We start from the raw sequence: 15,541 nt of genomic DNA on the forward strand, positions 1-15,541 counted from the left end.
CCGTGGCCTTGACTTCACTCCCAGTCCTTTACGTTTGCTCTTTTCCAATGCCCTCCCAGCAGCTAACACGTTCTGTCGCCAAGCTCTCCTGACCCCTGGGGATGAACCAGCATCCACTTTACTGGTACACCACTGCAGGCTCTTGGGGTCATCAATGGCCCTCTCCTCTGAATCTAACCAACCCTGTCTCCTCCTAAAGCAGAGGGCCTGAAAAGGCAGCCCTAAAGCTGAATCTGCTCCACCAACATGCTCGTTGTTTTATGTTGTGTCATTTAGAGATGTACTTTAGGGGAGAGATTCGGCAAAGTGGCTAGATACCATCTGGGGGCCTGGCGCTGTGGAGTAGTGCGTTAAGCCTCTGCCTGCAGTGCCAGCATCCCATACAGGTGCCTGTTCGAGTCCTGGCTGCTCTACTTTCAGTCTGGCTCCCTGCTAAAGGCCTGGGAAAGCAGTGGAAGATGGCCCAAGTACATGGGCCCCTGCTTGGGCCCAGAAGAAGCTCCTGGCTCCTGGCTTCACATCAGCTCAGCTCAGGCCATTGCAGCCATTTAGGGAATGAAATCAGCAGACGGAAGACCTCTCTGCCTCCCTCTCCCTCTGTCAAATAAACTTTTTTTTAAAGGCACCATTTGGGATGCCTGCATCCTCTATCAAGTGCCTGAGTTCAAGACCCAGCTCCACTCCCAGTTTCAGCTTCCTGCTAATGCACACCCTAGGAGGCAGCAGGAGATGAATCCAGTAGCTGGGGCCCTGCCATGCTCACAAGGGAGAGCAGGCCAGAGTTCCCAGCTCCTGACTGCTGGCCCAGTCCCTGCTGTTGTAGGCATCTGGAGTGAACCAGTAGATGGGAACACTCTCTCCACCTCCCAAATACTTTCTAAAAAAGACTGTTAGTGAAATATTTTATTCATACAATTTATAGCATGTATAGTTTTAGAAAATACTCTCACTTAGAAAAACACAAACAGATTTCACATAAAGATATGCAGCCTCCTGGCCTCTAGACAATGCCACGGTCACCACCCCTGAACCCACAACTGTAGCTGGCTAATACTATGCGTGCGGATTTGTCCTCTGTAGGGCACCGCGGCCCTTCTACCGTGCAGTCACCTCCCCTTACAGTTCTACCTTCCCTCACTCTCCAGGGACTCCTTTCCTCCAGTGCCTGACTGAAAGGACCCCAGCTGCTTTGCATCTCTAATCTCTCTTGGTGAAAGAAGTTGCAGCCAGTTCGCACCTCCGATTCCTCTCTGAATCCAATCCTCAAACCCCTCTGCTTCCATGATGTTCCATTACACACTCCAGCCCCTCGTGGACCAGGCCCTCCTCACTCCTGGTCTCCACACTACCGCAGTCCTGGCACACTGCTGTAAAGGCTGCCAGACACTTGCTCTAAAATCACTGCAAACCAGCAAGGAGCCACACTGTTAACAGGAGAGAGATGCAAACACTGAGGCACTTTTTGGAATGGTGAATCTCTCTACCTCCTGTCCCTGGGCTAAAATCCAGGTCCTGCAGCAGGCCTCCGAGCAGTGTGAACCGGCCATTTCCTGCACATTCTCCCTGCAGGACAGGAGTTTGTAACAAAACTGCACTCCTTCATCTCCCTGTAACTTGCACCTGTTTCTCCCTCTGCCAGGGACTCACTGGTCCAAGTGTGAAGGACTTGGACCTAGGGTCTGAGCGGAGTCCCATCTCCGGCATGCTTCTTGTTTTGCATGAACTTTCAACATCTTCTAGCAGATGTTCAGAGGGGCCCTTCCGCAGGGTAGCTGGTTTACTTCTTTCCTACGCTCTCCTAGAAATCCTTGCCTTGCACACACACTGCCCCTGGGTTTCAACTCTGCCTCCTTCTAGGCCTCCCTGCTGTTTTGGCTCTCCTGGTTCTGCCTAGGGCCCAGCAACCTTGGTTTGAAGCCAAGACTTGTTTGTAACCTTGTTCAGCAGAGGTGCGTCACTGTACACCTTGGGTGCACTCCCCCACTGCACGCCACTGCTTGTTTCCCTGTCACTCTCCCCTACCAGGCTCTCCTTGAGGGGCAACAGCTAGTACACTTTCTGGGACCTGAGACAATGAGCTGCTTGGTGGCCCTTCCAAGCAACAAACCAAACAATGTATCAACCAGCCTTCCTGCCACTGCCCCATAAAACCTACTCCTACTCCCCTACACCCACTCAGTTGCCCATCCTTGTAAAAACCTTGCCACCTCACTCCCCCAACCCCAATTCTAAATTGCAACAATTTTCTTTTTACTGAATCTTCTAGTCCCCTCCCAAACTATCCTCTAGGATTTCAGGCAAATTCTTCCCACCTCAACTCCTCAGACTCCCTACTAAGGCTCCATGGTCTTAGCCTGACATTTGGGTCCCGGCTTCTTCTCTCACAGGGGTTGACACCCTCCAACACTGTCTGGAATGCCAGATACCAGGGGCAGCATCCTCCAACAAATTACTCTTTCACCAAAGTGGCCACTCCATGTGCGTTTCTCCAACCTCTCTCAGCGTTACCACCTTCTACTCAGATGCCTCCATCTGACACTCTGGTAAACTGAGGCCCAACTGAACTTCCAAATTCTCTTCTACTCTGTCTTTGCAAAAGAGGAGTGAATCAACATTTTAAGAAAACAAATCAAGCCACTAGATGGAACCCAGAGAGCTGCTCTCACTTATTTTGATCACACACTGCAGCAGATAGCTTAGGAGCTCTTGTTTACTGTAAATTGCCCTTCCCAAAACCTGCTTCTCCCCAGCAGCTTAACGGAAATACCGTGGCCGCAGGGGTTGGCGCCGTGGCGCAGCCTGTGACACCATGTATGAGGGCCAGTTAAGTCCAGCCTGCTCCCCTTCAGATCCAGCTCCCTGCTAATGTGCCTGGAAAAGCAGCAGCAGATGGCCCAAGATGCCTGGGCCCCTGTCACTCATGTGACACTCAGATGGAATTCCAGGCTCCTGGCTTTGGCCTAACCCAGCCCTGGCAGTTGGGGCCATCTGGGGGAGGGAACCAGAGGATTGAAGAGCTCACTCGTGGGTGCGCTCTCTCTCTCTGCCCTCCCTCCCTCCTTCTCTGTAACTTTGCCTTTCAAATAAATGAATAATTTTTAAAAACCTTGTAGATGTTGCATCAAGTCTGCTTTCCTATTTTTGGATTAAAGACCTAAATCTACGTCCTGACACCATTAAGTTATTAGAGAACATTGGAGAAACCCTTCAAGATATTGGCACAGGCAAAGAATTTCTGGAAAAGACCCGGGAGGCACAGACAGTCAAAGCCAAAATCAACTATTGGGATTGCATCAAATTGAGAAGTTTCTGTACTGCAAAAGAAACAGTCAGGAGAGTGAAGAGACAACCGACAGAATGGGAAAAAATATTTGCAAACTATGCAACAGATAAAGGGTTAATAACCAGAATCTACAAAGAGATCAAGAAACTCCACAAAAACAAAACCAACAACCCACTTAAGAGATGGGCCAAGGACTTCAATAGACATTTTTCAAAAGAGGAAATCCAAATGGCCAACAGGCACATGAAAAAATGTTCAAGGTCACTAGCAATCAGGGAAATGCAAATCAAAAGCACAATGAGGTTTCACCTCACCCCGGTTAGAATGGCTCACATACAGAAATCTACCAACAACAGATGCTGGAGAGGATGTGGGGAAAAAGGGACACTAACCCACTGTTGGTGGGAATGCAAACTGGTCAAGCCACTATGGAAATCAGTCTGGAGATTCCTCAGAAACCTGAATATAACCCTACCGTTTGACCCAGCCATCCCACTCCTTGGAATTTACCCAAAGGAGTTTAAATTGATAAAGAAAAAAGCAGTCTGCACCCTAATGTTTATTGCAGCACAATTCACAATAGCCAAGACCTGGAACCAACCTAAATGCCCATCAATGGTAGACTGGATAAAGAAATTATGGGATATGTATTCTTTAGAATACTATACCGCAGTAAGAAACAACGAAATCCAGTCATTTGCAACAAAATGGAGGAATCTGGAACACATCATGCTGAGTGAAGTAAGCCAGTCCCAAAGGGACAAATACCATATGTTCTCCCTGATCGGTGACAACTGACTGAACACCAAAAAGGAAACCTCCTGAAGTGAAATGGACACTATGAGAAATGGTGACTTGATCAGCATAGCCCTGACTGCTAATGGACAACTTAATACATTATCCCTCATAGTATTTTTTTTTTTGTCTGTTCTACTTAATATGACTGGTTTAATTCTGTAATTATCACACAGTTATTCTTAAGTGTTGAAAATTAACTGAAATGTGATCCCTGTTAAACATAAAAGTGGGAATAAGAGAGGGAAGAGATGTATAATTTGGGGCATGCTCGGGCTGACTTGCCCCAATTGGTAGAGTTGGAAACATACTAGGGGATTCCAATTCAATCCCATCAAGGTGGCATGTGCCAATGCCATCTCACTATTCCAAGTGATCAATTTCAGTTCACAATTGATCATAATGAAAGGACTAAGAGTCAAAGGGAGCACATAAACAAGTCTAGTATCTGCTAACACTAACCGATAGAATAAATAAAGGGGAGAGTGATCCAACATGGGAAGTGAGATACTCAGCAGACTCATAGAATGGCGGATGTCCTAAATAGCACTCTGGCCTCAGAATCAGCCCTAAAGGCACTCGGATCTGGCTGAAAAGCCCATGAGAGTATTTCAGGCATGGAAAGCCAAGACACTCTGGCAAAAAGATCTCTGTGAGTGAGATCCCAGTGGAAAGAACAGGTCTTCAAAGAGGGAGGTGCCTTTCTCTGAAGGGAGGAGAGAACCTCCACTTTGACTATGACCTTGTCTAAACAAGATAAGAGTCGGAGAACTCAAGGGGCTTCCATAGCCTTGGAAACTCATGACTGGTGCATAGGGAGATTACTGATGCCATAAACAGGAGTGTCAATTTGTAAAGTCAACAACAGGAGTCACTGTGCACTTACTCCTCATGTAGGATCTCTGTCCTTAATGTGCTGTACACTGAGGCTTAATGCTATAACGAGTACTCAAACAGTATATTTCACTTTGTGTTTCTATGGGGGTGCAAACGATTGAAATCTTTACTTAATGTACACTAAACTGATCTTCTGTTAAAAAAAAAAAAAAAAAAAGAAAGAAATTATCAATTCCCAACTTGACTCTCACTGGGATTAAACATGACAATAGGTCTGATCTGATTTCATCATCATTTAAAAAAAAATCATCTATTATTTTTCACTTTATGTTTCTGTGTGGGAACAAACTGTTGAAATCCTTACTTAATGTATACTAAGCTGATCTTCTGTATACTAAGATAATCGAAAATGAATCTTGATGTGAATGGAAGGGGAGAGGGAGTGGGAAAGGGGAGGGTGGTAGGTGGGAGGGACGGTATGGGGGGGAAAGCCATTGTAACCCATGAGACGTACTTTGGAAATTTATATTCATTAAATAAAAGATAAAAAAAAATAAAAAAAAAAATAAAAAAAAATAAATTACTTTAAAAAAAAATAAATCAAACTAATGGTTACTTGGCCTCCAAATTGAATTAATAGGAATAAAAAAAAAAAAAAGCCCTTCAGTGTGGCATTCAATTCTTTCCCTCAAGGAAAAAAAGAAAAAGTACAACTGAGAGGGTTGAGTCAAGAGTAATACATGCAGCAAAGCTAACCAAGCAGCTGACACACTGCTAGGATCAGGCGAAACACAGCTTTCCCAGTTAATTTACATCAACTGTGCGCAGACAGCAAGGAGACCCGGGTGAGGGTGTCTGGCAGCAGGGGCAGGGCCTTTCTGTGGAGCTCCATCTGTGCCAGTGGTGAGCACAGAACACACCACCGGGGCAGTAAGACTGGACAACCGAGGCCTACGCGAAGAGCTTCTAAACCAGAAAATCGGGCCGACAAGGAAGGACTGGCTTCGTAAGCATTCTGTAAGTCAGAGTTCTTCAGAGTGGGGGAGAGGTGGCGGCAGGCTCCAGTGGGGCCCGGGCAGAAGGAGGTTTTGTCAGAGTCACTCCAATGCAAGTAGAACCAGGGAGGCAGGGAGTAGATACTGAAGCAAGTGAGAGACCCTCAAAAGAGTGGAGGCAAAGACAATGGAAAGGAAAGGAGCCAATGCTTAAGGGACGGCAGAAGAACTAATGAGATCGGGTCATGTCAGTGTTTTCCTACCTGGAGAGCAGAAGAAATGGGTAACCGGGAAACGAAAGGAGGGGCTTGGGGAAAGACCAGACAACTGTCTGACAGCAGACAGCTGATTAGGGAAGCAAATCGGATTCAGCACCCAGGTTTTCAGATGAGCTGCGGAGAATATTCATCTGCCCCAGTGTTCCAACCTCCTGTAAACACATTAAAAGCAAGCAAGCACTCAGGGGCCTGAACTGTGGCATGGCAGGGTAGGCCACAGCCACCACCTGCAGGGCTGCCTTCCCATACGAGCAGGCCACTGCTTCACTTCCCATCCAGCTCTCTGCTGTAGCCTGGGAAAGCAGCAGAGGATGGCCCAAATGCTTGGGCCCCTGCACCCACATGGGAGACCTGGAAGCTGCTCCTGGCTCCTGGCTTCAGCCTGACCCAGCCTTAGCTGTTGTGGCCATTTGGGAAGTGAACCAGCAGATGGAAGATACCTCTCTCTGTAACTCTTTCAGATAAATAAAATATAGCTTTTTTTTTTTTTTAAAGGAAGCATTCAAGCTTCAGTTGTTGACTCTAAGAGCACCAAGACGACAGAGACGCAGAGTTCGCCAGGGCGCCGGGACATCCTCCCCTCCCCGACAGGGCTCATCTGGGAGGCAGGTATCAAGACCAATGGCTCCGGAAAGCAATGCCCTACTCTGAACCCTGGTGACCTCCACAACCAGACACGGAAACCTGGAGGTACCTGGAGGGAGGACAACGGACTTCCGGAAGCATCAGCCCACACACGCGCGTGTGGTGTGCGGGTTCCTCCGCGCTGGATGGGAGGAGCAGCATTCCCCGAAGTCCCCTGTGTGACTCAGGACACATCTTCCACACCCCACAGGGGAGGAACCGGAAAACGGACAGACCGTCACCTGGAGCCCCAAGCCCCTCGGCCATCTGGCCCTGCTTCCCGGCTTCCCTTTTGCGGGACTCCCTTGCACATGCATGCAACTAAGATGGTTTTTCTCCGCTTCATCTGCCTACGGTCAGGTCATTTCAGCCACTCAATTGTGGAGCCGTCAGAGGGTAGGGATAAAGTTCTCTGTCCTACCAGGGACACGGGCTGTTGCTGTTTTTGGCTTGTGAAGGGAGATGTCGGGTAGTTGGCAGTGTGAAAGGTTTAGACAGGTGAGTCACCGTTTCTGAGTTTCAGTTTCCCCAGCTGTTAATTTAAAGAGAAAGACAGGAGCAAGACCACAAAACCGACCTCACGGCATTCTTAAAAGAGGCGCTTCGCACACCCTGCGATGCGATGCGCTCCCAGGATTAATACTCCCGGGCCGGACACAACAGCCTCACGAGGAACCACGTCACTTTAACCCGCTGTTACGCATTCTGTCTCCGGAACGCTATCTACCATTGACTACTCTGATGGGTTCTTCCCCATTCTCCAGCTGGGCTGGGATCCCAAAAAGGTCTAGAAGTCCCGTGGGGGCAGTCCTGGAAGGAGGCGAAGGGCCCCAGGCCCTGCGCACCATCTGGGGGCCGAGGGAACCGCAAGCGACACCCTCAGCACGGCGCATCCACGCCGGGCCAGGCAGCGCCCCCTTCGGCCCTCAGATATGCTTTCGTCAGCAACGCCTGCAAGGGGGGAAACTGAGGCAGCGGAACGGCGCCGCCAGACCGCGAGAACGCGGCTCCCGCCCCAGTCCCACGCAACAGCGCCGCGCGGCGCGACGGCGGCGGGGGGCGCCCGGGGACCCCCTGCGCGCCGAGGCCGCGGGCAGACTCACCTTGGCGCTGTGCACCGCCTCCTGCGCGCCGCGCAGCTGCAGCCAGATGCGCGCGGGCAACGGCTCCTCGGCCCCCAGCGCACCCAGCACGGCCAGGCTCACGCCGAACAGGCTCTCGATGCGGCCGCGGCTCCGCTCCAGCAGCGCCGCCTTCTCCGCGGGGGCCGTGAACTCGTCGAGCACCGCCCGGGACGCCATGGCGGGCGCGGCCTCCGGCGGCGGCGGCGGCGGCAGCACCGGAGACCGGCGGCGGCGACGCCCCCTCAGCGCGCTGCCGCTGCGCCCGAGCCCCTCAGGCGGCGTCGGCCGTTCCCGGCCGCCTCGCCCCGGCCCGCACGCAGACCCGGCTACACCATCCCGCCACGGCCACCGCAGCGTGGCAACTGCGGGCGGAGAAGTCCTCCACCCCTTCGCTGCTGCCGCTGCCGCTGCCGCTGCCGCTGCCGCCGCCGCCGCCGCCGCGGGCCCGGCCCGGCCCGGCCCCGCCGCCGCCGCCGCCGCCGCCGCCGCCGTGCACGCGCCCCGCCCTCAGACGTCACTGAGGCTCGCCGCCCCCTGGGGAAGGGCAGTGAGAGAAAGGCGACGGAGGATGACGTCACTCGCAAGCGTCATGGTTGTTGAGGGCAAAGTGATCGCTTCGGAGCCCCTGGCGGCCACCTTTGACAGGGGCACAGCGCTTTGGGGTAATCAGGTGAATGCAGATTTCTGGCTTTACGTTGCTAGTGCGATGAGACTTCTCTTTCTCTTATTCCCCTCTCTCCCCTTCCCGCCTCTATTTCTGTCGGTAAAAATGCTAACAGGAAAAAGAAAAAATGGTAACAGGTATGGAAAACTGAAATGCAAAACATAATTAAGCAAATTCTGGAAAGTCAGGGTTTTTTTGAAAAATATTTTATTTTATTTATTTGAAAGGCAGAGTTACAGAGGATAGAGGGAGAGACAGAGACAGAGAGAGAGGACTTCCCTCCACTAATTCGCTCCCCAGATGGCCTCAACAGCTCTGGCTGGGCCTGGCGGGAGCCAGGCGCTTCTTCTGGGGCTCCCACGTGGGTGTCAGGGACCCAAACTCTTGGGCCATCCTTGCTGCTTTTCCAGGCTAGTAGTGGGGAGCTGGATCAGAAGTGGAACAGCTGGGACTCGAACTGGCACCCATATGGGATGCAGTATCTGCCAGTGGCAGCTTTACCTGCTACAAGGCAGCCCCTGAAAGTGAGTTCTTCTGAGAGAGAAGGAGGGGTGTGCGTCATGGAGAGCACAAAAAGTGGGGGGTTGAGGACTCACCCATGCTCCTACCCTGGGACTGGGGCAAATAAACCCCAACCCCTCTCCAGTTGTGCCTTCCCTCTGTAAAGTCACAGGTTGCATTTGGTTGGCACTAAGACCGTTCCCAGATCTTCCGGGAAATAAAGGGTTAATTTCCTCCTCTGAGCTAGATGTTGTGGATATAGTAGATAGTTAGGGATGGACGCGGGATTGTTAAGTTCTCCGTCTTACTTCCTAACCTGTAGAGTGTGGGTAGCAATATTACAGTTCCTACTTCCCACTGTGAAAATTGATGTCATACCTGACATAGTAAGTGCTCACTAAACGGGTTAGCTGTAACGGGAAGAATTTTTTTTTTTTTTTTGACAGGCAGAGTGGACAGTGAGAGAGAGAGACAGAGAGGAGAAAGGTCTTCCTTTTGCCGTTGGTTCACTCTCCAATGGCCGCCGCCGCTGGCGCGCTGCGGCCGGCGCACCGCGCTGATGCGAAGGCAGGAGCCAGGTGCTTCTCCTGGTCTCCCATGGGGTGCAGGGCCCAAGTACTTGGGCCATCCTCCACTGCACTTCCCTGGCCACAGCAGAGAGCTGGCCTGGAAGAGGGGCAACCAAGGCAGAATCCAGCGCCCCGACCGGGACTAGAACCCAGTGTGCCGGCACCGCAAGGCGGAGGATTAGCCTATTGAGCCACGGCGCCGGCCAGAATCTTTTTCTTACAGGTGAGTCCTCAAAACTCATTTATCCAAACAAAGCATCCACAAAGAAGCAATAGTAGAAGTCTTTCTAGTTTAAATACATTTATTTTTAGACATAGGATATTTTTCTTTTAAAAAAATAATTTATTTAAAAGGCAGAGTTATAGAAGCAGAAAAGGAGACAGAGAGAAAGAAAGAGAAGAGAGATCTTCCACCCACTGATGCACTCCCCAAATGGCCACAACAGGCCAGGACTGAGGCAGGCCCAGCCTGGAGCCAGGAGCCTCTTCCGGGTCTCTCACTTGGGTTCAGGGCCCCAAGCACTTGGAGCCATCCTATGCTGCTTTCCCAGGTACATCCGCAGAGAGCTGGATCGGAAATGGAGCAATCCGTATGGGATGCCTGCACTGCAGGCTGGGGCTTCAACCCGCTGCACCACAGCGCCAGCCCCAATATTAAAAGCAGTGCCTCCACTCCACATTAGTGATGTTCCAGATGAGTGAAGAGCTCGAGATGACATCCGTGCCGTTTGCTGTGAGTCCTGATGATGAGTGCTGACACACAGCAGCGGGTTAGGGGGAAAAGCTGTCGACCCAAAGGCAGTGCCAAAGTGGCTAACGTTTTCCCACATCTGAACCATCCATCCTTAAAGGAAATCAGCCACGGGTTTGCAGCATCCTCACTGCCAGCCAGCAGAGCAACCCTGCCATGGTCTCCAGTCAGGGCCTAGTAGGTTTGGAAATGGGCACATGTGTGCTTAACGTGCACTGCACTCCCTGGGACAAAAGGCTTTGCTCTTTCTGTTCTGTGTTCGAGTTTCCCTTCGACACGTTGCATGTAATCTTTGATGTGCTTCTTGTAGGCTTCTTTTGTGAAGCTGGTTTCCTGCAAGAGATGGTTCATGGCAGGGATTTCTGTGCCATGGTACCTTTGCCCTCAGTGTCTTTGGTGCAGGCATCTCCCCCAGAGAGTCATTCAGTGTTGCGCTCTCTACTCGGTCCTTGACTGACCTCCTGGCCCAGCCTGGGAACCCTCTCGTGGTTATTGTATGTGTTGAAGAACGAGGCTGATGAGTTCCTGAAAGATGATTTTGGTGGTGGCTGGAGACCATAGCAACTCTGGCCTTGCAGGGGCCTGGAGCTCAGAGCCCATTTGCTGCAGGCTGAGCAGTGCTGGGGGAGGGGAGAGCAGGTGAAAAAGCAGCAGTAGGGAGATTCTTGTTGATTGCCACATCGCTTCAAGAAGCCAAGCTTGTTTCTCCACACTCTCCCCCTCTGCTAGAGTCTTGGTACTTTGGGTAGATACGCAATAGGTCCCTTGTATCCACAGGTTCCTCATCTGTAGATTCAAGCAAACCAGGGTCAAAGATGCCTGGAAAAAGAAATTGCGTGTGTACTGAACATGGACAGACTTTTTTCTTGTTATTATTTCCTGTACCAGGGGTGGAGAACCTCTGGCCCATGAGCCGTATAAAGCCCATGAAACCATTTGGTCTGGTCCTGCCAAGAGAACCGCAGCAGGACTCAAAATTTAGTAAATCTGTAGCAGGCTAATTTTTAAACTGATCATTTTGTATGTCCTACAAATGCTGTTATTAATATCCAAATGGCTCTTGGTGGGAGTGTGGTTCCCCAGTCCTGCTAAGTAATGTAGCATAACGACTCTTCATTTACCACTTATGTTGCATGGGATGTGAGAAATAACCTAGATATGACTTAAAGTGCACCAGATTCTGTGCATAGGCTATATGCAAATACGACATCATTTTATCTAAGGACTTGAGCATCCACAGATTTTAGTATTACCGGGAGGTCCTGGCACTCATCCTTTGCCGATGCTACAAAATGACTGTATTAGCTATTACTATTGCTAAATTAGCAATATATTTAAAGCTCAGTTTCCCTGGAAAAGCCTCGTGTGAATTATGCAGTGACCCCGGATTTGCAGGCCCGGAAGCCTGCTTTGTTTGTGGAGGTTCCCCCTTGAAGAGAAAGAAGGGGCTCAAAGAAGTTGCGGTTGGAAAGGCCAAGGGGAATGGTCTTGGGAAGAGGGATTCCCCGAGGTGAAGGCTTCCTGGGCTCCTGCCTGCTGGGGCTTTCCGTGTGTCTCAGGACCCTGGGCAGGTGTTCTCTGCTGCCTCACTGAGGGCTGACTCAGAACAGGGAAGAGAACCGCTGAGCTCAGATGGACAGCTTCCTGCTTTCCTTGGGCTTTTCCCTTGGTGTCCACACAGCCAACAGCCTTGCTCTTGCAGGCAGAGGCCCCTGGGACTGGCTGAAGCAGAGCTGATGGGCTGTGGTGACCATGCCCTGCCTGTCAGATTGCACCCAGAGTTGCTGTAAGACAGTAAGGCCTGTTGTCAACACGACTTGTTATTTCCTGTCTTCTCATTGCGCTCAATGGAATTGGTGCTGTTTAGGAACTGGACAGGGCTTTCCCGGGGCTGGTTCCTGTTTGCTGCTTCTGACTTCCCCGCCAGGAATTCTTAATGGCTTAATTGTCAGGGGTGAGGAGGGGGGTGTGTGGAGAAGCACACAATAGCCCCTTCTCCTCAATCCCACCGTAAAATAGCGGAAGTAACTGCAAATGCATGCCCATAAAAGAAGGGAGGGCCTTTACAGCGTGTTCCCAAGTCCCTGTGTTGGTGAACACCAAAATCCCCATGCTTAAAAGTCTTGCCAGTTCATATCTGGTCAACATTTCCCCTTAGGGAACTGTGCATGGGGAACAAGGAGAGAGAGAACGAGAAAGAAATCCCCCTTCCAGAACTCCCTTGCTGTGTGCAGTTTCTAAGCCCCGGTTTCCCCCAGGTGCCCGGCCTTGCCCGTGTGACTGTCCTTGCCGCCCAGGGCATGGATGCCAGTGACGGGACCTTTTCTGAGCCTGTGTTTCACACGCTTGACCTACATTTCCCTCCTAAATCTCTGACACCCCCGTGAGATGGTGTTGCAAGAGTTACTTACTCCTTCGTGTGTTTTCAAGGCAGTCAGTGGATTCCCACTGCAGTGCCCAGCAGGGCCAAGCGTGGAAGAACCTGTCTACCTGGCTTTCCTCTGCCTCTCGCTCACTTGTGCACAGGACAGCAGAGGATTTTCCTGTGCAGGGCTGTTCTGAGAAGGTTCGGTGCTGTGTTGGGCCACGCTGCCTGAGAGGGTGCCCTGGAACCTGCCGTGTGCAGCTGCGACAGGGACCGGCTGAAATATTTGCAGCTCAGCCACATCCTCCAATCCAGCTTTTATTGACAGCAGTGATAACATTTTGGTCTCTTCCTGTCTGATATTTGCTTTTTATTTCTCGGTTCTGAACTCAGAAAGGGCGGGATACTTCAGAAAGTAAACTGGAGGGACTGGGGTTTTGGTGCAGCAGGTTAAACCCCCACGTGCAATGCCAATATCCCATTCAGCTCCCTGCTAATTCACCTAGGAAAGCAGAAGATGGTCCAACTGCTCGTACCCCTGCTATCCATGTGGGAGACCTAAATGGTCCAGGCCTTGTGGCCATGTAGGGAGTGCTCCAGCTTCTTCTCTGTCACTTTTTCAAATAAAATAAATAAATCTTTTTAAAAAATGAACTGAAAATATAATGAAAAGAGCATGTCAGTTCTGTGAACTTTTTGAAGTACCCTTTTATCTATGAGCATCCTACAGCTCCAACAGTGATTATTTTAAAATTGAAGAAACGAGCCCACTGAGGTTCTAGAACATTCCATAGAGGTAACTGTTAGGCATTGGAATCCTGCAGATGGACTCTTCGCTGAGTGCGCTTACGTGCTGTGCCATAATAAAGACACAAGCCTTTCTACACAGCCAGCTCTCCTTGCCGCCCTTGTGCAAGAGTAGGCAGAAGAGACTGTGTCTCTGTGACCAACCCCGGAGGTTGGGCCCCTACTTGCCGAGCTGCACAGAGAATGTTGGCCAGCTCACCTGACCACTCTGATAAACAGGCGCAGGAGGCTCCCTGGCTAGCCGTGTCTGGGTCCCTGTGCCTTCCTGGGTTCTGCATTTCCGGTGTCATTCCAGATAGGACTTTAGAGGAAGAGACACAGTTCAACGAGACACGAGCTTGAACAGCCGTGCCGTGTGTTAAGGCTCAGGAACTGCTGCTGTGTCAGCTGCGGTGTGCTGAGTGCCGGAGCTGAACGAGAACCGGGGCCTCTCCAGCTTCTTCTGCCTCCCTGTCTTTCTCTCCACTTTCCCCGAGCGGAGCACAGGGAGGGACTTTCTCTGAAGTTCCCTTATCGGCCTGAAGTGTGATTGTCCAAAGAGGAACTCGGCTGTCCTGTCCCCTGTGCCTGGGAACCTCATCAGTGGAGGAAGATCAGTTCGCAGGGGAGAAGGCGCCACTCCCACAGAGACAGCTTCTCCTGTTCCTCCGATGCGCTGCCCCCAGGCCTTTGGTAGCTGAAAGACTTCATTTAAAAAAAAAAAAAAAAAAAGACATTTACATGAAAGAGTAACAGAGATTTTTTTCTGTACACTGGTTCACTCCCCAAATGGCCACTATGGCCAGCACTGGGCCAGGCCAAGCCAGGAGCAAAGAGTTTGATCTGGGTCTCCCCTCTGGGTGGCCGGGGCCCAAGCACTTGAGCCATCTGTTGCTACCTTTCCAGGTCATGAGCAGGGAGCTGGATCAGAGGTAGAGCAGCTGGGACACAAACCGGCAGGGGCCTGTGTTGCAGGTGGCAACCTCAGCTGCTATGCCCCAGTGCCGGCCCCTCTGAGGGACTTTAGCTTCGTAACAAGATGGTCTTTCTCCACCACCCGTGTGCTCCCTCCCCCTCCGCCAGAAGCTGCAAGCCCCTGTTCCCCTCTATAGCTCAGGATTCTATAACCATCTGACCCTCCTTCAAGATTCCCATATTCTGAGACTCGGGTGGGTCTGTCTATAGTGAAATGTTTTATTCTCCTGTGAACTTGCCTACTGTTTTTCCAAGAGACTGAGTTATAGGGACCTCAGAGGGTCCAGGGAGGGTCTTTGCTTCCACTTACACTTGCCAATTGTTCGACTTCCCTCATCTCCTGTCCCCAGTTCAAACCACCATTATTTCTTTATGATGCTTACGGCATCTCTCCATGTTCTTCATTGCAAGAGTGACAACTGCTATAAAATTGGGAGAAGATATTTACAAATGTCAATGCTGCAACCTGAGCCATCTTCTCAAATTGCAAATCTCATCAGTTCACAGCTTGCTTAAAACCCTCCAAGAGCTTCTACCTAGGCTCAGAGTAAAATCCAAACTCCTTACCTTGGGTTGCAGCCCTTTCAACCTCTGCTCTCTGCCTGCTCTACCTGGCCTCCTGTCCCTATCTGGCCCAGTGTCTGCTGCTGTCCCCCCCTCCTGTCTTCAGTTAGTTAACTGTTCATCATCTTTCATCTCCTTTCAAAGCTCAGTTCTCAAGTGCGATTGCTCCAGCTGGTACAACATTGAGAGGAGCTATTTATAAACCTCAGTCATCTTGGGGGGAACCTGGCTTCTGGGCCAAGTGCTACTACACAGCTCCCCTGCTGTCTGCCAGCTCCAGATGCCTCCTGTCACAGCACGTTCCCATCAGCCTCTGCAGAGGGTTTCTCAACAGTGGCACAGCTGACACTTGGGGGCAGGATAATCTCTTGTTGGGGTGGGGGGGTGTCTACTCAGGGAATTGTAGGATTTTAGTAGAGTCCTTTGCCTC

The 15,541-nt window shown here is 51.0% G+C and overlaps 1 protein-coding gene across 2 annotated transcripts in view; it reads right to left on the minus strand.

The window, feature by feature from the left end:
• Positions 1-8,389, minus strand: part of N4BP1 (NEDD4 binding protein 1) — a 46,987-nt gene extending 38,598 nt beyond the window's left edge. The window contains exon 1 of one of the 2 annotated variants that reach the window (XR_011384217.1): positions 7,916-8,250. Coding sequence is in view for 1 of the 2 variants with exons in the window: in XM_008275060.4 (XP_008273282.3) it covers positions 7,916-8,113 (198 nt within the window). In the remaining variant the exon portion in view is untranslated. Of the gene's footprint in view, positions 1-7,915 lie in introns of both variants that reach the window. The other variant, XM_008275060.4, reaches the window with a different exon arrangement.
• Between the last annotated feature and the right edge of the window lie 7,152 nt (positions 8,390-15,541).

This window comes from Oryctolagus cuniculus, chromosome 18, assembly GCF_964237555.1.
Source record: "Oryctolagus cuniculus chromosome 18, mOryCun1.1, whole genome shotgun sequence".
Classification (NCBI taxonomy): Eukaryota; Metazoa; Chordata; class Mammalia; order Lagomorpha; family Leporidae; genus Oryctolagus; species Oryctolagus cuniculus.